Consider the following 21,761-nt stretch of genomic DNA (forward strand, 5'->3'; position numbering starts at 1 on the left):
GCATATAATTGTGCTTACTGTTTGGATGACTGAAACTAAGAAAAGGCAGTTTAAAGTAGGTGCTTCTTAAATGATATCAAATAGATTTATTGATTGAAAATGCATCAACAAAATTAATTTACTTTTAGCATTTTTCTTAATGGCAAAAAACTAACTGCTATTTCTATCTATAGAATTGAAATAGAAGACTCTGAAGCAGTGGGAATTTCCAGTATTATCAGCAACCTGATAACTGTGTTTCCTCGCAATATTTTAACTGCTATTCCAAATGAACTTTTCTCTTCATTTGTTAATTGCCTCGCACACCTCACTTGTTCTTTTGGAAGAAGTGCTGCCTTGGAAGAAGTGGTAAGTATCTGTTCTTAAATAGTAGGTAGTCTTTTTTGTTTATTTGTTTCTCTCTATTTGTGACAACCATAAGTGACATGAGAATTTGGCTGTTTTATTAGTAACTGTTGTGAATTCAGTGGGTTTGTTCTAGGTAGTTCAGAAATCACATCCCAGAGGATTTTTTTTTTGTTTCAAACAACATAATGAACATAATTACGCACTGTGTGCATCTTTCAGACTTTGTTTTGATTTAAAGCACCTGTTTCATATTTTCATTTTTAAAATAATGGATTAATTTAAAACTAATAAAGTCTTTAAATATTGCTGACTTGCTCTTATAGGACCTTTCTGAAAACCGTTGTACGTAATGATCAAGCTACAGTCCTGAAAGCTTAAAATTACTACATGAACATATGGACAGACTGAAACTTAACTGCTGTCAGGAGTTCTGAGTCAGGAATTTCTCTTTTAAGTGAATGTAGCTGTAAAGATCTGTTGTTAACCCCTGCTTGTAAGCTGTTCAAATCATCCCTTCGTTGCTGACACAGTTCAAATGGTAATTCTGTGTACAAATCTAGCACAGGAATTCAGAGGATTTTTTTTCCTGTTTGTTTACTTCTTTCAAACTTTGGTTGTAACATTAAAGAACAGTTGGGATAGTCTTAAGTCTTCTGCTTCTAAAAATTGCATTTAAAAAAAAAAAACTTCTAAGGTGACCTAGTTGAAGGAAAAAAGCCCCTAAGAATTAAGGTGAATGATCTTGCACTTGAGCTATTTATGTGCAGTAGCTATTGATTTTAAATGAGACTATCAAGATATTAGCCAATATTTCCCCATTACCATCAAAAAGTATAAATTTTTTCCAGTTTTGCTATGTTGACTGGTCTTAATTACCTGAGTTTGAAAATAATGGTAGAAGTATTTAGTTATAAAGTTGATGGATGTGTTTTTTTACCAGAGATCACAGGTGTGTTAATTAGCATTCAGTGCAGAGCATTAGATCATGTCTTTGCTGCAAGGTTAAAATGTATTACATTTGGCCCAGTGCTCACTTAAACTTTCAAGTGTGTTCATGTCTTAATCAAGAAATTGATGCTTAAATTTTCAATCTGAAATACAGTTGCTTTCCAAACCTTATTGGTCAAAACTTGCCCTGCTTTTGAGATTACTTAGTAGAACATTGAACTGAGAGTTCTGGTGCTCACTGACACATTTAGGAATGTTCCTGAAGCCTATATAGAAAAGATTCAGCCAAATCATAGGCATCAATCATTAAAATTAAAGGGACTAAAGTGATGTTGTTTACTCAGTTAGCATCTTGTAACCTGAGAGCTAGAGTATGCAACCATGTTTAATGAAAGGAGTGCTCAACATAATGCCATTCAAAACACTTCATCTTTCAGCAAAAGCTTGTACCACTATCTGGTGCAAATAATTTGTTTTGGAACTGACTGACCAGTTATGCCTAGTAAAAAACTGTGGCTGCTTACGCTTATATAATCCCATAGTTTTTGCTGAAGTCTTTTCAGTATTAAACTTAAATGTTCTCAGATTCAGCAACATTAGAGAGAATGCAAGATTTCTTTCATTTGAGAGAGAATTTGTTTACTGTCCTTGAATCTTTAAGTCATTCTGAGGAAAAAGAAACATTATACCTTCGCCACTTCCATTCTGTTGTAAGTCTTACAGATACATATCTCAACTTCATGCTGTTTCTCTGATTTCCGGGATGATACAGAATTCTGTGGTGATGAGCCTTTTACAAAAAAAAAAAAAAATAATCTTAGCAGTGCGTCAGCAATAAGGCATGCTACCAAGACTTTCAAGCTATTGCTCACTTAATCCAGATGGTGTAATGATACTGTGTGCTGAAAAAATACTACTTTGCATCCGCGAAAGCAATCTTTTGACTTAGGAATGTCCCAGCCATGGTTAATGTGTTATCCAGTCGTCTTGTTTATAGATTGCTTGTAGTGAGACCTTCAGTGAGCTCATGTGCTGTCTGTAATTAAGAGATTTTGATAAAAGATTAAATACTGTGTGCATTGCGTTCAGTAGAGTCCCAAGATAATAATCCTGGAACCTTTCAGAAATCTGAAGTGCAGCAGAATGCAGGCAGGCATACTCCATGAGCTTTGCTGGTTGGAAAAGCTGTTTTCCCCATATTTCTGCCGCTTCATATGCTTGCAGAACAGCTCGAGTGAACACTGCAGAAACGCCACCAAGCACAAGGATTCTACTTGGCTGAGGACCTGCTATGGAAACACTCAAAACTGGGAGGTCTTGAACCATAATAGGCAAACCACTTCAAAGCAGCTAATACTGATTTTCAATCAAGGGGGAAGAACCCACAATCCAAACATGATGTTCAAATGCTGTTTTCCATTAACCTGCCTCTTGGGGTTGGGGAGAAGGACTGAAGGAAGTTAAAGTGTTTGCCGGAACAGCTACACTGGTGGAGGGCAGTAAGCTTCAGCAATGCTGAGGGTTAGTTTTTGGTGCAAGCTGGACCAGTAATATCTTCCTTTAATAGACTGGGTCTGAGAGAAGATGCTTGTCCACAGCTATGCTTTGCTTTGCTCAACACTTAGTGCTTATGTGGAAATAGAAATCAGATAGTTCATCTGAATTAGTGAAGAGTATGAATAGGATGTTGGATGAAAAGTCAAATAGAAATAGAAACGATATCAGAAGCTTCTTTTTCTCAAAATGAATCTTAATGCACTGTTCCTGTTTAATTATATTTTTTTTTAAATACGTGACGGGAGAGATCATTCTGAATTTGGTCCTTTCTGCTGTGCTTCCAACTCTTTCCAGCTTATTGCTGCTTGACAAATTTTAGAAGTGTTCTTTCTTCAAAGGGTCAGCAGACTGAAGAAAGTACCACCGATTTTCTTTTCCTTTCCCATACTAGAGAAATTAAGCATTTTTGCTTTGGCTTTATTGGTTGTTTCTTGCCTCTCATGAAGTGCTGAGTTCTGAAGTGGGTGCTGCCGTTGCTTCTGTTGGATCCATTAGAATGATTCAGCTCCCTGGTCTGCAGCATGCCACTTAGTTAACCTGTATGGCATTTTTGGTAGCCCAGCTGTAGCTCATCTGAAGTAAGGATTGGGAGGTTTTAGTAAGGTTCCTTTGTGACTAAATTTGTTCAATATGGATAAACTCTTTCTACTGTTTGGGCATGTACTTCATGGAGGTAGTTATTAATCCGGGCTCCCTTACGAGAATACCATGAACTGTTTAAAAACATTTTTTCATGGCATTACCTTCTGTAGTACCTTTTCAAATAATTTAATTGGATAGACTTGAGTTCTTTCGTTGTTCAAAAAAAGACATATCTGTTTATTGGCTTATGCTCTGGATTCTTATAAATCATTAAAAGTTATGTATGTTATGTATGTAAATATATTATACACACATGTCAAAATATTTCAGGATGGAATGACTGTCTATGAATTTGTGTCCTTTAGCCAGGTTTTAAAAAGACATGTTGTGGTGTCCATACTAAATTTGTGGCTTTGTTAGCGTTGAATACAACTTTGCCTCTCTCCTTGTCATCTTCAGCTTTTGTTTTCACACTTGCATTAGTGTGTCCCATATTTTAAGTTCTGTAAATATGACCACTTTGCAGTTACAAAATGATGCTGTGAAGCTATCTTGAAATGCTTCCAATGTGCTATCGGTTTTCCCTCTTAATCAGTCATTCAGCCAATGTTTTCTTCTCCTTGCCTGTTCTCCCAGCCATGTTTGTAACTTCACTGAAAGTCAGGAATTCTTTTGTCTGGGGCATGATTAAGGCCCTAATATATCTATCTTTCATTAAGGAATCATTTTATTAAGCTCTCATGTCTCAAAGTAACTTTTGTGAGGAATCCCGTTGACTAAAACTTGAAAAGACTTCTTAGAGTAAAGGAATATCCTGCTTTGGTAGTATGTTTTTCTGTACAGTCACACTTAAGTTATTTCAAGTTGGATATATTTACTAAAGTTCAATTTTCGCATCAGATGAAAAAGTTGATAGGTACATTAAAAACACTTTAAAAAAAGAAATGGCCTCTTTGGCTTCTTTAGTCTGCCTGTAACCCAGGACTTTGTTTTTCAGGTATGTTATTTCCTTTTGCAATTTATGTACCATGTAGAAACACATATGAATAACTAAAAATGTGAAGCATCAGTTAAAACACACTAAGAAATTGGAGGTGTGGGCTTATTCTCTGGAATTCTATGGGGTTTTTGTTTGCTCATAGAATGAGAAGTTGTGTATCATCATCAAAACTGGCTACCTGTAGTAGGGTTTCTTGAACATATTCAATCTTACAATTATTTCCTCTGGAAAAGAGAATTGTCATCTTTTCTCTTTATTTCAAAAAATAATGGAATACATACGAATCTATATGCACATGTCCTATTTTAATCTGATTCAAAAGAAATGGCTCGGTTCCTTCTTTCTTACTGTTAAGAGCCAAGACACTTGACATATTTGGCGTAAAAGCTTGGTAGGTCCTGTATTTAGGTAATGATGCATTAAAGCCAGTTTAAGGCTGCTTTGGTTTTGAACATCAGGTGAAGAGAAATAACTAAACCCTTCAATAGTTTTTTAAGGCCTCGCAAGCATGAAAGCTGTACTGACACTTTTGATTATTGCTTCAGTTCATACTGATATTTTCTTAGTTATCCTTAGATTGGTTTTGCAACTGATTTTTTTTATAAATTGTTTCAACATTAGAACATCTGCTAAATAATTATGTTCCTCTGGTTTAGTTTAGAAATAAGATTTTTGTTTTGTTTCATTTCTTACAGCTTGACAAAGATGACATGGTATATATGGAAGCATATGATAAGTTGCTGGAATCTTGGCTTACTTTGGTGCAAGATGACAAACATTTCCATAAAGGTTTCTTTACCCAACATGCTGTTCAGGTCTTTAATTCCTACATTCAGTGCCATCTAGCTGCTCCTGATGGTACAAGGAATTTGGTAAGCCCTCATTCTAGTAGTTCTTGATGATGATGATGTGAAATAACTAGCCTGTGTCTCTTGGTGCGTACTATATTATGTAGCTCAAGGGGGCTAGTATAGAATTACTGTTTGTGACTTTGGAAATAAAAAAATTTGCTGAATTTATTACTCAGAGGTCATTTTCCAGTCTGTTTCTCTCATTCTGAAGAGGAAATAAAGGAATACAAAGTTGGAAATCACTTTAAAAAATAAAAAGAAAAAAGTAAATCTGTTACTCAAATCAACATGCATCTTACTGGTTTTCCCACAGACGCAATGGTGAAACTTTTGACCATCCTCCTCTGGACTAGGGTCCTAGTTAAAATCCCCAATGAAATAGTAAGCCTTTTATACGGTTGTTACCTCCCATACATTATCTTCAAAGGACAGTTTTGAGGTATAATTGGCATACATAAATATATGAAAAAATGTAGAATGACTATGCTCAGGCTAGAAGAAACTTGCAATATTACGTGGTTCTTAAGGATAAAATGATACATGAATTCCAGATTGAAGTTTGAGGTGACTGTTCTAGAGAAAACCTAAAAGTACCTCAAGTATCTCTTGAACCATTGAGAAAGCAAGCAGATTAGTCTCTTTGCCCAGAGTCTGGATCGTACTAGGAAATACAGAAAGTTGGATGTAGATGTTGGTTGAATGAATTATTGCGTAGATTCAATTCAATAATGGTATAAAATATTTTTTAATTCGATGCTGTGCAAAGATCTTCAACATACCTCATTTTGAAAAGCACCATATAAAACTTAATTCTACTATCTCAATATGTAACAGATGGAAATAACAGTGCCAAAACAGAAATATTTCACAAGGGAACTTTGAATTCATATCAGGCGGTCTTGACATAACTTGTATACACAGGTTAATTCATGTCATTCTGTGAGATAAGTCATTTATCCCATGGGTAACCTTTTAAAAGCCACAGCTGGCATTTTAGAATGCTTCTTGTTCAATATCAAAGCAGTAACAGGAACTTTCAGACTCTGCTTTGAGAGCAGAGGCTCACTCTTCAGTAAACAGCTGCAACTTTGAAGTTGCCAAAGAGAATGATTTGCTGGGTTACATTAAAAAAAAAAAGATGGGTTAAAAGCACTTTGGATAAGGAGTTGCATGTGGATTCAGTTTTCCAGAGCCTTTATAGGAACAAAGCTGACTGATAGCTTTCTCTGTTGCCTGTGTTTTCCTTTGTTAGTTGCATAAATTTTATGATTCTTCAGGAGATTTTTTTAAAAAAAAGTTTTAACATCGATACTTCATTTCTACGTATAATGGTTCATCTTTTCAAGGAATAAGGTCAATTATTATTTAAGTAGTTTTATAATGCAGCCAAGATACACTTTGAAAAAATCAAAGAGTGCAACTTCTGCATCAGCAAGAAATAAAACTGAGGTGGTGATGATGATGGAGGCTTCTGTTTCCGTGAGGTTATGGCATTTACTTTTTAAAGTTTGTTTGTGGTTCTCCCCCACCTTGAACAATGGGTTATGGAAGATCTCTAATGGAAGAGATTATTTTAATTTCATCATGAAAAATGCTACCTATTCTGCAATTTATGGAATATCTTGGACAACTGAGAACAATATCTTTGTCTAATGAATAGGGGAAAGCATGGAAGTTCTCGTGTTTAAAATGGTTCTTGGTCTGCCATATATGTGATTTGAAATCCAAATGTACTTCAGCCATGTTCTGAGCGCTGGGTTTGCTGACCATCTCTGTGAGCCAGGGTCATTCAGTACCTTCTATTGCACTTCTAGCAATGAATGCTCAGCAGAGCTGATTTATATACCTTGTGGTGTAAAGAAGCTGTTTTGCTCTTGTCTAGCCTGTGCTTATTCTATTAATAACAAGTGTCAATTTTCATGACTCTTAATCCTTGACTCTTTTCACAAACAGTGACATCTTTTGACTTGAGGGCACTATTGGAAATGGTAGCAAATATGCAATTAACTCGTTAGCAAAATGCCACATTCAGTTTGTGAAATGATGATATCAAGACAGTATGAAGCCATGTTTACTCCCCTGTTTAAATCTTCTGTGTCTGATTTAGTACAAGTCTGTTGTTCAACCATGCAAAGCACCTTGAAAGAAAAAGCCGAAGTCATGTAGAAAATTGTGGTGGTGATAAAATTTAACAAGCATAATGCTAACTGGTTGCTTCTAATTTTGTTGGAATAATCAAAGACTGCCAATGGTGTGGCCTCTCGGGAAGAAGAAGAAATAAGTGAACTGCAGGAAGATGACAGAGACCAGTTCTGTGACCAGTTGGCCAGCGTAGGCATGCTGGGGAGAATTGCTGCAGAACACTGTATACCTCTTCTTACAAGGTATTAAAAGAAGTCATGAATGCAAGTCAATAAAGCCATAGAATATTAAAAGCCTGACTTTGCTGAAACAATTTAAAAACAGTTAAGTTATTCTATTGTTATTTGTTCACAGTTTATTAGAAGACCGAGTGACAAGGCTCCATGGTCAGTTGCAGAGACATCAGCAGCAGTTACTTGCCTCACCAGCATCAGGCTCAATTGACAATAAAGTGCTTGATGACCTGTATGAGGATATTCATTGGCTTATTTTAGTCACAGGTTAGTGATTGGCTTTAAATAGGACTTATTCTGGTATTCTTATTGCAGCTGGAACACCTCAGGAAAAAAAAATCCCTGTATATAGACCACTCTTAATTGACTATGAATTTATCCCTTATGACGCATTCATCTTACATACACTATTTGCAAAGTCTTTGTTTTACTTTCATCTGCCTTGAGTAACATGAACGGTGTCTTTAAAAGATTGATGAAATCTTTGCATGAGGTATGTCACTTGGAAATTCCCGCAACTAATTTTATTATAGATTTTTTGAGATGTGTTATAAGTCAACCTATTCAAGAAATTAGTCTGTTCATGATATCAGTTGTATTGTCTGGGGGCACATGACTTTATAAGGGAATCAACATGAGATCAGGATAACAGTATTACTCAGTGGTGGCAAAGAATCAAGTAAGTTCCAGGATATCTCAGTGCTGATGATCCATGTCCTGGCATTTTGTGATGTTTCAGGGAACTTGAATTTAGAACCTTCTTAGTTTTGATTTTTAGATGGAACTATCTTACAGCTGTTTTTAAAACATAATAACAATTAAGACAGTGGCTGTACTTTGTCGGGGAAATTTATACTTTATTAAATACTTTGTGGGTTCTTTTTGAGCATCTGATGTTTTAGTTGCTCTCAGGTGTTGACATGAATGTGCTTATATTTTTGTATCACTGTGGGATGGAGTTTGTAGCTCACAGATTGTTATGACGTCAGATATTGAAAACTTCAACTAAAGCTGGAATTAACATTAATTATCTGGATACCAGAGTATTGTATAAAAACCCATGCTTCACCTGATCTGCAGTTGCTGTGCAGGGAAAACTTCGTTATAGCACATATGCTTCATGTCTGAAAGCCTCTGATAGATTAGAAATGTTAGCAATACAGAAGTCCCAAATGAGATGGACTCAGTGGGGAAGATGTAAAATCAAGGCACATTCTCTCACGTAACAGGAGGAGAAAAAAGTGACAACAAAACGTTGCTTTGTTTTTTGTCCCGTCCATGTCCCCCACCTACAGTTGAATTGACTGTAGTATTTCTACGTGAAGCAAAACTTGTATCTTTTTTAATTTGTATTTTTTAATTTGGTTTCCAGTCTTGGGTTCTTGTCACTTTACGTTCTTCTCTATTGAATCGCTTTAAAGATTCTAAAGTTAACTTATACAAATTTGAACAGCATCAGTCAGGGTTTGTACTAACATTTGATTCTAGTGTGATGTGTGCAGCTAAGCCAATGGATTCTCTAATCAAAAAGCTGTAAGTTAACCTAGGGTAGAAAGTTGTGATCACTCTTTCTTTTTTTAATGTAAGGCTACCTCTTGGCTAATGATACTCAGGGAGAGACTCCGCTAATACCTCCAGAAGTAATGGAATATTCCATTAAACATTCAGCTGAGGTTGACATCAATACAACACTTCAGATTCTGGGATCTCCAGGAGAAAAGGCCTCTTCCATCCCAGGGTACAACAGAACAGATTCTGTAATTAGGTAAGGATGTATCTTGTGCTATTAAGTATGTTAAATGCTTTTTCAGAGGAAAAAAAAAAAAATGACTGAGTAGACTCCTTTTCAGATTCACAGGAAAAAAGCAATATGTAAACACTGAACATTAGAAATGTCTCTTAAATAGCATTAAAGTAAGGGCAAATAATTTATAAGAACAGTTGTATAACACATTAAGACAGTGCTGTAAAAGAGATTAAGAAAAGACAGAAAAGTTAAGTTCGGGTTTTTTGAGGTGGTTTTTTTAGGGTAAATAAAGACAGGGTAAATACACATGATATTTCAAGTCAGGGTGATCCAGGGTAGGACTAAGAAGAAAAATGAGAGTAAGGAATCAAAACAGATAAAACTGAGTCAAGATGGGAAGGCTGAAATGACTAGATTGATGACCTAATAGTCTTACCACAGGACATGAGCTAAAGTCTTGGAAATAAACAGAAATGATGTTATATTCCTAATGAAAACCCATCTTTGATCTATTTGTTACAGAAAGTCCTTAAAAAGACTTAAATTACTAAAAAGTTGGTAGATCAAAATCTTTAGATAATATACCATATGCTCTGTAATTCATTCAGCACTTGTACAGCATAAGCATATGCTTTGCAGAGCATCGGTGAGCTTGTCTACTCTGAACATGAGTTACTGCCCCTGCTTGGCAGTAGCAGCTCAATTGGTCCTCGGTGTGGGAGGAGTTGTCACATATAAAAGAAGCAGGAGAGGGGATTTCCGTTCTCTTTTTGCAAGAAGGCTGATGCCCACAAAGGACTTCTCAGTTTGAATCCTCACACTTGAGAAGATTGCATGCCACTTTTAGTTGACGTGGAAGATTCTTCACCCAAGATTAGTTGTTTTGTATACTTAACATTTTTGTCTTCTGGAAGAGGCTAGAAAAATGGATCTTCATTGGCAATGATTTGCTTAATGTTTAGAAGTTTGAATACTGCTCACTGATACTATTGGCAGCTTCAAGAAGCGGCCGACAAATAGGATTTCTTGATGCAGCGTCTTAGTGATGATGGGGATAAAATCAGATCTAAATAAGGAGAGATTTGAGGCTTTCTGGCAATAGCTCTGAAATGTCTTCAAGAAACAGACCACTGTCAACTTCTAAATTACTCGTGAACTATCACATTCTTACAAAATTTAATTAATATACTAAGCAAGCTAATATTTAATGTTGTTTTAAGGACTGATTGTATTAATGCAATCACGGGGCGATCTGCTATTTCAGACAGTTTCTCTGCAGTAATGAAAGAGAGGAATAACTGGTCATTAATGTATTTGTTCTCTAGTAAGCATCGCACTGCAAAAGCTGCACAATTAGGCCCCACTTGGTCACTAAACTTGATGATGCAAGGAAGGGAGAATCAGTTTTCCAAAAAAGCTTTTCAACCACTCCAAGTAGTCCATTTGTCTTCGTTCCCTTGATGACACAATGCTTGTGAGGAGTCTTTGTTGCAGTAGTTTTGATGTCAAAGATGATCACCCTATCTTTTAATGCATATTCTGACTTTTTGGAGGATATTTTCCAGTCTATCCTGTCTGTCTGTCTCTCTCCTTGCATTTAGAAAACAATAAATTAGTGTGTGTTTTACTTTGTTAGAAATTAACTACTTTGTGTTATCCTGTTCCTTCTGTCATACTTCATGAAAAATAAATGTGTTTGGTAGTTGCATTGCTTCTCCAAAAACCACTCTCAGCATCTTCATTGTATTTTAAATCTGCAGGTTGTTATCTGCTATTTTAAGAGTGTCAGAAGTAGAATCTAGAGCAATAAGAGCAAATCTCACACACCTTTTGAGCCCCCAGATGGGCAAAGATATTGTCTGGTTCCTCAAGCGTTGGGCAAAGACTTACCTCCTAGTAGATGAAAAGCTGTATGATCAGGTAAGGATATAACTTTCGTGAATTAATTGGTGAGTATTAGCAATAATATTAACCTGTGAATACACATGTCAGTGTAGCTAGTTTTAAGTGCAATGATAAAGCATTTTTAACATTAAATGGGTTGGGTTATTTTGGAATTTGAACGTTAATGTTTTCTTCAGTTTTTTATAGAAATGTAAGTTGTTAGAGGACCCTTCTTGCACATTTTGGTGCAAACGTGATTTTCCCCGACCCTGCCCTTCTTGTGGCTGTTGCCGTAGCAGAATAGCATAGTGCGTTCTCAGGCTGCATAGTGGGTAAAACTCCCTGACAATTTTATAAGCTACTTCTCACTCTCCATCAGATCTTACAGTTCATCTCTAATACAGTAGTTGCCCTTGATGGATGATTTAGTGAATAACTTGGTCAGGATTCTGAATTAGATATTTAACATAATCACAAGGTAGTATACATCAGCTAATGTCATGCTACTTCCTCTCCTCTCCCCATTCTCATATGCTCTCATTGTATATATCATGATTTCAATAGTGCATTCTTTGTGAAGGGCAACTTCTTATCATGTTTGGACAGCACTAATCACGATTAGACCTTGATCCTGATTTTGCTTATAGAACTAACTGTAATCCAGCTAGCTGACAGGGGCCACTCATCCTGAGGAGGTCCTGTTAGCTCTAACTTCTGGAAGGAAGCCGCCTCCTCTTCCCCTTTATTTTTACTACTGAAGCAACTAAGAATACTAATGCTTCAGGAGGCCCCTCCTTAACAAAAATAGGTTTACCAAGGACTTGTAAATACTTGGAATCATATTATTCAGCTTGTACTTAGAGCAGAGAAGAATTTGTATAGGTACCAGCTGGGAAAGAATTGGAGAGCACATAAGGAGATCCACATGAGAAACAATGTGAAGAGACAGAGTATCTAGGAAACGCACATGTTTACTTTGTGTTGACATGTGAAAGTGACTGAAACCTCTATTTAAACTGTATGCTCAGTCATGTATATGTTATGAGTTTTGAAGTTAGAAACGTTAGTGGTGTGCTGACAGGAAGCCCCTGCACAATTATTATAAAATCCTGAATTTCACTTGAGAAACTTTTTTTAAAGATAGGAGAACAGGCAATTTCAAGGAAGCATATTTTAATGTGCCAGGACCATCTTTCCTAAAAGATATATAGACTAAAGGAAGAATGTGCAGAAAGCAGATGCAGAAGAATTGCAATGAAAATGAGTTTTTACAAGATTTTTATCTAAATCAACAGCTAGGTTCATTTCTAATAATTTTTATCACTGAATTTTGAGGATTTTAATCATAAATTCATGGAAACACTTTTGGGAGATGATTTTGGGATCTTGCTTAGTTTTTAAAGCTTTTAAACTTTCATTGGCATTAAAAGCTAGACGTACTTAAGCCTGGTTTTGTAATGAAGTTGAAACTTTGTTCTAGGTGTTGTGCTTAAAATTGTGAGATAAATTTGGCAAAGATTTTTCTATTACGGGTACTCTTTGCCTTTGTCTATGTAACATTTTGTGTATTTCTAAGTAGGGAAGAAGTGACAGCCTGAAAAGAATTTGCTGACAATGATTACCATACACTTTGGGGTTCTGGCTTCTGTAAAACTCACTCATTTTAATGCTTTTCTTATAGATAAGTCTGCCATTTAGTACAGCATTTGGTGCTGATACAGAGGGTTCCCAGTGGATTGTGGGTTACCTTTTAGAAAAAGTGATCAGTAACCTGGCAGTGTGGAGTTCAGAGCAGGACCTTGCAAATGATACTGTACAACTGCTAGTAACGTTAGTGGAAAGGAGAGAGCGGTAAGTTGCTATACCTCTGGAAGTCAAAAAATTTCTTTTGCTTCCTTTAAATTTTTTTGGCCACAGTAATCCAGATGTAGGGCACTTCGTATTCATGTCTCTGTAAGTCCAGTTACTTCAGTAACATACTATAAATGGAAAAAAATTGTCTGACAAATTGAGGAGTGAGACCTAGATTTGACAAAACATAGTCTAATTTTTATTATTGTTTAAAAGTGCACTCTCCTTCCCCTACCTTTGTGCCTCACTCTTAAACAGTGAGAAAGGAAAACTCTCCTGGTCTCCACTCTTATTGCAAGGATTTTGTGTTGTTTGTTTCTGTTCAACAAGTGCTTCCGGATTAAGAGTTCAGGTACTGGCTAAGTCAATAGAAAATGTGTTTTGTAAACATATAGACTTTTTTTTAAATCCAGGATTTGGTGGACTCAGACAAATTTCAAAGTTTTCTTTGGTATTACGAACTGTGATGTAGGAAATTCTTGAACGTTTCACTTTTGTGAACTGACTTGCAATTTTACATGTAATTATGCACTCACAGTCTGCTGAAAGACTGTTCTGAAGTTAGAGGAGTTGAATTCTTGAGGAATTATATTTTTTTATTATTAAAACCCACAGGAGCTAGTTTTGGAATAAACTGCTTATCTTATCATGATATAATGAGACTAAGCTTTTAATCCATGCAATATATCCATTAACTCTGTGTGTGTGTATGTGTGTAAAACTAAAGCACCTCCCTGCTTTTCTCCCATATGAATTGAGCTATTTTCAGAGTATATACTTCAGAAATATTAGAGGTGAGGCATTAATAAGATGAAAGTCAAAAGGCAATTTAGCCTTAAAATAAAGGAAGTAAAATTTTAAAAAACTCTTCTGACAACTGCTAGCAACCTGATGCGCTCTGTTCATACAGTTGTCTGAAGTCTTTTCTTTAATTAATCTGTTTTTCCCTCTTCTAGGGCAAACTTAGTTATTCAGTGTGAAAACTGGTGGAATTTAGCTAAACAATTTGCAAGGCGAAGCCCCCCTCTTCACTATTTGTCCAGCTCTGTGCAGAGAACACTAATGAAAGCTTTAGTTTTAGGAGGTTTTGCTCATATGGATACAGAAACAAAGCAACAATACTGGACAGAGGTAAGCCATTGTGATGCTTCCGTTACCTTCGTTTTAGCAAGTAGTACCAAGAACTTAGTTTAGGGAATTTTATGGTGACAGAAAATTAACTCGTACAGAATCTTCTGATTTGGAATATATAATATTGATAATTTTTAAAAATTATTCTTTCTGTGAAGGTCAATAGTTGCATGGCACCCAGGAGCTGCCAAAATCTGTATCTAAAACACCACAACCTAAACTGAAACAACTAATAATTACCTGGAGGATTTTTGAAACAGCCAGTATAGCAGTATGCTTGAAAGAGACTATTTTAAGTAGTTAAGAATTTCCCATGGAACTGTGTGTCATTTCTTCCTTTTATTTTAATTTGGTGTTATGAATTATTAGGTTATTATCTTAACAATAATGACAGTAAGTAAAAAGCTAATGTGGAGCATAATGAAGAGCCTTGACTACCTTTTCATGCCTTGGCTCCATTAAAGCTCAGATATTTAATACCAGAAAGATTGGTGATAGAAGTAGCTGAAATGTGATCAGTGAGCACCGTGTGAGTTTGTAAAGCATTGGCCTTCTGAAGAAACTTGTTTTTATTAGTCAAGCTATGAAATTAGTGATTGAAGGCAAGACTATAATGTGCTGGAAGTAACTGGGAAAAACATTTAACTATTTTTATGGAAGTTCTTTAATTGGTTCCAAACAGAGCTGATTACAAAACAGATTGCACTATTGAGAATCATAACATGGCAGAGATAATTGTGAACATCAATCTTAATGCTTTCATTGATGAACTGTAATAATTTTTTACCCTCATACTGAATTTGGAAGAAATTTAAATACTGAGAGCCAGAGAAATTAATTGTCATCTGTTTAAAGATTACAAAATAATATAAAATCAATGTGGAGGTGCTTGTTTTGAAACCAGCCTGCAGCTGATGATGAATAACGAGTGTCACTCGTCACTACCACTTCAGCTTATGTTAATGTGACAGATAATAACTTGAGTCATTGGAAACTGGAAGCAATTGAATCTTTTACTACTGTGCCAGAAGCAACCCATGAGCTTGCTAAATTACTTAAACATCACATCTCATGTCATAGTATGCTTATCTTAATATGACTTTTCTAAAAACTTTAAGGTCCTTCAGCCGCTTCAGCAGCGATTCTTGAATGTGATAAACCAAGAAAACTTTCAGCAGATCTGTCAGGAGGAGGAAGTGAAACAGGAAATCACTGCTACATTAGAAGCACTCTGTGGAATTGCTGAGGCTACCCAGATTGATAACGTAGCAATTCTCTTCAATTTCCTAATGGACTTCCTTAATAATTGCATCGGATTAATGGAAGTATACAAAAACACGCCAGAGACTGTTAATCTCATAATAGAAGTCTTTGTTGAAGTTGCACATAAACAAATTTGCTATCTTGGAGAGGTAAATACAACCAAAAGGGGATGGAGGGGAAGAGTGTGTGTATGTGTGCATATGTGTGTATACAGTGCTATCCCTTAAACAAAAGAAAGGATAGTGATTTTTAGATTCTACAGAGAAAGAAATGCTATATGGCCACATCTGTTAGAGGAATTCCTTTGTTTAAAAACATACACTTGCAAGATGAAAAGCAGGATTAAAAGTGTTCTTATACCAATAAACTTCACCATAATTCATCACTAATCTAACTCTGTGCATGGGTGGCGAAAGAGTGCAGACTGTGTTGAGTACTTTTTTTAAACCATATCAAACTTGTCTGAAGGCTTGTCCAGGAGAATTGCAGCACTGTTTTATGTGACAAATGCACACTGTAGAGACACTGCCTTGGGCCTAAACAAGGCATAATGGATACCAAGATACAGTCTGGTAAAATGAGTCATTGCAGTACACCTACATCTTTGCACTGTTGGCTGTTTTTGGTTTTGCATCTAGAAGCGACCCTGCCTGTTCCAAAGTGGGTATGCACAAACTGCACAGTGTACTATGGCTCCAAACTTTGACAGCTGAAGTGAGTCCCCAAGGGATTTTGTTGGTAATCTAGTTTGAGAGATCAGTGAGATGTGTTGGCCTGTCCCAAGACGCTCTTTAAAAAAAAAATTAAAAAAAATGGAGGAACTGATAAAAGTAATGTTCTGCTGTTTCAATGGGTAGCACATCAATCTATGGTTGTAAGTGTTCTTATTGTTTAAGGTGTTTGTTTCCTTGATTTTTGCATGCAGTTGTTACAAAAAGTGGTTATATAACCAAAATTAAAATCTTGAGGTATCATCAACCAAGTAATGTCATCTTAAAGTGTGTCACTTTTAGCATATGGAAGCTTTCTTATTATTTAACATTGTTTTATAGGCCAAAGCCATGAACTTGTATGAGGCCTGCCTAACTCTGCTCCAGGTGTATTCCAAGAATAACCTAGGTCGACAACGGATAGATGTTACAGCGGAAGAAGACCAGTACCAGGATCTCCTTCTTATTATGGAGCTTCTCACTAATCTTCTATCAAAAGAATTCATAGATTTCAGTGACACAGGTACGAAGGAATTGGTAATTACTGAACCACGACTTGTGTTCTAAACTGTAAAAACCATTGTGGGACATGCGTTCAAACCAGGTAGAGTGAAAACTGAAGTTTAGGCTTCATTAGATCAAGATATGGAAATTACTATTTAATGTGCCAGTAGCAAAGGAAGGACTTTCCACAGAACTCTAGCATCTGAAATTATTATTGCTCTCAAAATAAATAGGGCATCTATGAAACAGCTTGAAATCTGAATGTTTGAAGTCTGAACATGTAGCAGCAGCAGTTTTCTAACAAAAAACCCATAGAGAAGTTGGAATAGTAAATTACCGCGAGATCAAATGGATTATCTTCTTTAGTACAAGGTCCAACTTCTGTGAAATGCTGAGCTCATTAAAATTCCATCGTGTTTGAGGGTTTCCTGTATTCCTCATTCACAGAACATGCTTTATGGAATGTGGGTGTAGTAAAGGGTTCTTTTTTGTATCCCAGCCTGTTACTTTCTTCCATATATTTGCCACTTAAAATTGCACTCGTCCTGAATATGATTTGCAAGTTCTAGCTTAGCTGTGCTGCATTGCTTTTGAATAAGTTGAAACACATCTGTGTCAGTCAGATCTCACCATGACCTATACAGTTTGCACAGAAAACATGCTCAGTATCCAACGGAATCTGCCTAGGTTGTTTTGACATTGTTCATTGCTTTTCTGAGGTACATCTTGAGAGAGAGAACCTGTCAGTGCGTCAGTCTAGTTTTTCATCATGCATGCAGAACACAAATGCAGAACTCGATTCAGACTTTGTCCATTGAATGGACAACTCAATGCCATGTAACATATTCTCTTCGAGGTCAGATATTGGAAGTTAGTTGCATGGAAAACAGTGTAAAATACTTACCATGAAATTCAGGAATGTGAATGCTACCTAAATGTAATCCCCAGAGATGAAATGTATTGAAAGTTGCTGACTCAGTGCAGGAATTATAAAAGTAAGTTCACTGCCAGTTGATGGGAAAGGTAGGTCTTACCTGTAACTGGGGAAAGCTTGGCAATGTCTAAACTACAGTTTTCTGCATTAACTCTCCCCATTTTTTCTCCTTGTGTTAATAAAATAAACATATGTAAATATTTATTTTATACATATATAAAGTATAAAAATGCGATAATATTTTGCTCACTATCTGTTTACATGTGTAGGCATGCAGCAGCTATTGCTAGAAACAAAAGCAGTGTCCTGTAATGGAAGGGAGCCCTCAGACTATCTAAGTGTTCTGTTTTAGCGTGCCATCTGGTACATGTGATTATGAAATGCTTAGTCCTGATGAATATAAATATAGAGTGATGTGGCAGCCTCCACTCACTTAAGTTTCTATTTTAATACAGTGCCTCACGTTTTTGTTCAGGGAGAAGGGAATAGTCCTATTTTTAAAAAGTCTTTATTATAAAGAAATGGGACTCTTCCTTCAATATGTTAACATTTAATTACCAGTAATCCTCCTTTTATACAAAACATTTTTTGTTGTTTCTACAGATGAAGTATTTAGAGGACATGAGCCTGGGCAAGCTACAAATAGATCTGTATCAGCAGCAGATGTTGTCTTATATGGGGTTAATCTAGTTCTTCCTCTAATGTCCCAGGATCTGCTGAAGGTAAGTATATTTTTACACAGAGTTGCTAGAATATGAAAGCTTTATGTATTATTCTACCTGTGTAAGTTCAGTTTTCTAGGCTTTTAAAAATGCCAATAACTGTTCTGTAGTTCTAGATGTTGTTTGAAAATAAATATTGTAAGCTGAAAATATATATATTTGAAGGGCCTAACAAAACTTTTTTCTTGTAAAAGTGAGTCCATGCAGGTCAACAATTAGCCAAACCTGAAACGTGGCTTGTGGAATCCTCCTTCTGATAGTGTCAGAAATGTGATAGGAAGCATAAACAGTAATATTGATTTTAAAAAAATCTGGGAGCAAGTAGTAACTCTTTAATTATTTTCACAATACAGTTGGCTTCTGTATCATAGAATCAGCAGCTTGTCAGCAGAACAGTAAAATATGAAACAATGGAATGGCAGTGTTTCATTGGGTTGCGCTGTGCTAACATTTTACTTTGAGTCAGGGGAACACTTCCCAAGTATACCTCGGTTGTCTCCTCTTAACATGTTGGTGCTCACTGAGCATGAGAGCTACATCCATTTTAGATGAAACTGAGTCAAAAGGTGTACCCTAGCAGCCCCTCTGTTGTGACCAAGGCTTTTACCCCACAGGACTAGACTTGCTCATGCCTGAAGTAAAACTCCTTGAATTTGTACAGATCAGATTCCAGACTCCCACCGTCAACTGCTCATCTTTAGCAATCTTCTTTATTGTACCACAGTGTTTGCTAATAAAGCTGTAGCCATTCCAATGACTCTGAGGTTGTCTACTAAAATTGTCTCCTCTTCTTCAGTGGAAAGCATCAGTCCTCTCTTTGTACTGACCAAAATTACATCAGAATAGAGTTATGTGGTTGATTCTAAAATTACCATGTTTTTCTTTTGACAGTTTCCATCTCTGTGTAATCAATATTACAAATTAATCACTTTCATCTGTGAGATATTCCCTGAGAAAATTCCACAACTTCCAGAGGACCTCTTTAAGAGCCTAATGTACTCACTGGAGTTAGGGATGTCATCGTATCCTTTACAGAGCTTGGGAGCATTTAAAAATCTGAGTTGCTTTTTTAATGACCTGTTAAAAATCTGATTTTGTATTTCTTTGCATTTTTTTCCTTTTCTATCAGTCTCTGTATCTATAATTTAGCTATCAGTAATCAACTCTTACTCTCTGCTCTCTGGTGATTGAGAGTTTCACTGCAGTGTCTATTGAGATTCTAGCATTAGCTGAATTTCCTCTGACTCGGGTTGCTTGAATGCAGCCTTTAAGTGGTTTAGCATGTAAGTTTTTTCTGGCAGCCATTCCTGCCTCCTCCATTACTTCAGAGTGTGTAACTTCATAAGCCTTCAGCTGGTATCCCAAAGCCATTCCTGAATTAGTTTCTCAGCTGGTAACACAAAACACTGCTGCTGTTCTACTGGGCTGGCTCCAGAGCATTTCCTGTCAGGGTGCCAATGGGCTCTCCCTCTCATAATGGGAGTACCATTTTCACTAATCTGTGGCACGTGTCAGAAACAGATGAGCTTGACCATAAGGGACTCTTTCTGAAAATGTTATGTCAGAGAGGGTTATGTTACCTTAGGGCGCGTAACTAATAAAAGAAGGCAACGAAGTTGGAATTCTTTTTTTTTTCACCCTGCTTTTTCTATTTTTTAATTATTTTTTTTTTCAATTAATGGCTTTATAGTAAAAAGAAATCTTGGAACATACAAGCATCTAAAATATTTTCTAGTGACACCACTGGGAAGTTTTACCACAATTTAATTGAAATCTGCCTTTGATTCTTTAACGCCCATTATCAGAATGAGTTCAGAGGTTTGCCAGCTCTGCCTGGAAGCTGTAACACCATTAGCAGAACAGTGCGCAAAAGCACAAGAAACAGATTCAACCCTTTTTCTAGCAACAAGGCACTTTCTTAAGGTAAGGCACCTGCATTTCATGTTACTTTGGTTTTTTGCATACAGGTAGCATCAAGAGGCTAAACAGGGATCATATTTGACTGGGTTAATCAGGATCACACATATAGTAAGAAACAGCCTGTTACCTAAAAAACTGGCAGTTTAAGATGAAAGCGAGCATGAAGGACTGGGGACATTGGACAAGGAGGATAGAGGCATAGAGGGAGGAAATTACTTATTGCCAATAAACAAAAGACCTGAGCCTTTCAGAATGCAGTTTATATTTATCCATGCTCTGCACGTGAGCTCTAGAAAGAACCTGACTGACAATTTTAGCGGTTACATTTGCTGTGAAAGATGTAAAGCAGAAAGCTCCCAGAATTTTGTGAACTGGAGGCTGGGCAGGGTACTAAAATAAAAGGCAGAAAAAAAGAGCATAGTTGGCAACTAGAAAGAAAATGCTATCACTTATTCAAAGTACCCAATGAATTCTGTGTTTTCTTAATCCAGTATCACATTTAGTACTTTCCTTTTAGGACCATCCACTCTAGCTCATCGAATTTTGGAGTGACCTGGTAGCAACTAAGTTCCTGCTAACTGGGAACAAAGATATTAGGGAACTTGTGTGCTTGTCTTCTGATTTTGTAGAGACTCAATTTTTCAGTTTTCAGACATATTTTCTTACCAAACTGATATCCGAACTTCTGGGGATTTCTCATTAAACGCTTACATCAGCCAAGCTGAGAAAATGAGAAACACCTTAAATAATTTTATTTGTCTTTACATTTCTTCTAAGTTAACATAGCTTTCTGCCTTTTCTCTAAATTTCCACTTAAAATTATACCATTCTTATTAATCTGTTCCCTCTTTGGCTTTGGGTGAGCTGTAGGAATCTTCAAAATCTTCATTCTGGAAGAGCAAAGGCTTTTTTCAGTATTTCTCTGGCATATCTGCCATTTCTCTCTGAAGAACATGTATAGATCAGCAATAGGTTTCAGTGCTTTGAGATGTGAATTTGTGCCGTTAAGCCAAGACTTGACTTCTAGAAGAACTTGGCTTTCCAATTACTGACACCTAAGCTTAAAAAAAAAAAGGCAACAAAACAAACAACAAACTTGGATGTTTGTAAATCCATGTTCATTGTTATTATCAGAAGTGAAGATGAATTTCAGCAGAAAATATTGGTACAGTAGAAAGTTAAGTTTACTTAAGTAACTTAAGTAACTTCTGTAACTACTTCTGGTTTGTGATTTCAGATGGTCTTTGATATGCTGGTACTTCAGAAGCACAATACAGAAATGACAACTGCAGCAGGTGAAGCATTCTACACGTTAGTGTGTTTGCATCAGGTATGGCATTTAGAAAATTATACCCTGAAACCCAGTCATTTGTTAAAGGAGAGTGACTAGTTACTGCGCATCTGGCAGGTCATAGAAGGGAAGGTTGGAGGGAC

At 36.4% G+C, this 21,761-nt stretch overlaps 1 protein-coding gene across 2 annotated transcripts in view; it reads left to right on the plus strand.

Annotated features, from left to right (window-relative positions):
- Positions 1-21,761, plus strand: part of XPO4 (exportin 4) — an 83,843-nt gene that overhangs the window by 51,792 nt on the left and 10,290 nt on the right. Inside the window, exons 9-22 of one of the 2 annotated variants that reach the window (XM_064441173.1) lie at positions 174-348; positions 5,131-5,307; positions 7,528-7,670; positions 7,783-7,928; positions 9,249-9,426; positions 11,169-11,328; positions 12,974-13,143; positions 14,100-14,274; positions 15,393-15,686; positions 16,590-16,770; positions 18,289-18,407; positions 19,299-19,429; positions 20,213-20,330; positions 21,565-21,657. In XM_064441173.1, the coding sequence (XP_064297243.1) occupies positions 174-348; positions 5,131-5,307; positions 7,528-7,670; positions 7,783-7,928; positions 9,249-9,426; positions 11,169-11,328; positions 12,974-13,143; positions 14,100-14,274; positions 15,393-15,686; positions 16,590-16,770; positions 18,289-18,407; positions 19,299-19,429; positions 20,213-20,330; positions 21,565-21,657 (2,260 nt within the window). The remainder of the gene's footprint in view (positions 1-173; positions 349-5,130; positions 5,308-7,527; positions 7,671-7,782; positions 7,929-9,248; positions 9,427-11,168; positions 11,329-12,973; positions 13,144-14,099; positions 14,275-15,392; positions 15,687-16,589; positions 16,771-18,288; positions 18,408-19,298; positions 19,430-20,212; positions 20,331-21,564; positions 21,658-21,761) is intronic. The other variant, XM_064441174.1, reaches the window with a different exon arrangement.

Source organism: Phalacrocorax carbo, chromosome 1 (assembly GCF_963921805.1).
Source record: "Phalacrocorax carbo chromosome 1, bPhaCar2.1, whole genome shotgun sequence".
In the NCBI taxonomy this organism is placed as follows: domain Eukaryota; kingdom Metazoa; phylum Chordata; class Aves; order Suliformes; family Phalacrocoracidae; genus Phalacrocorax; species Phalacrocorax carbo.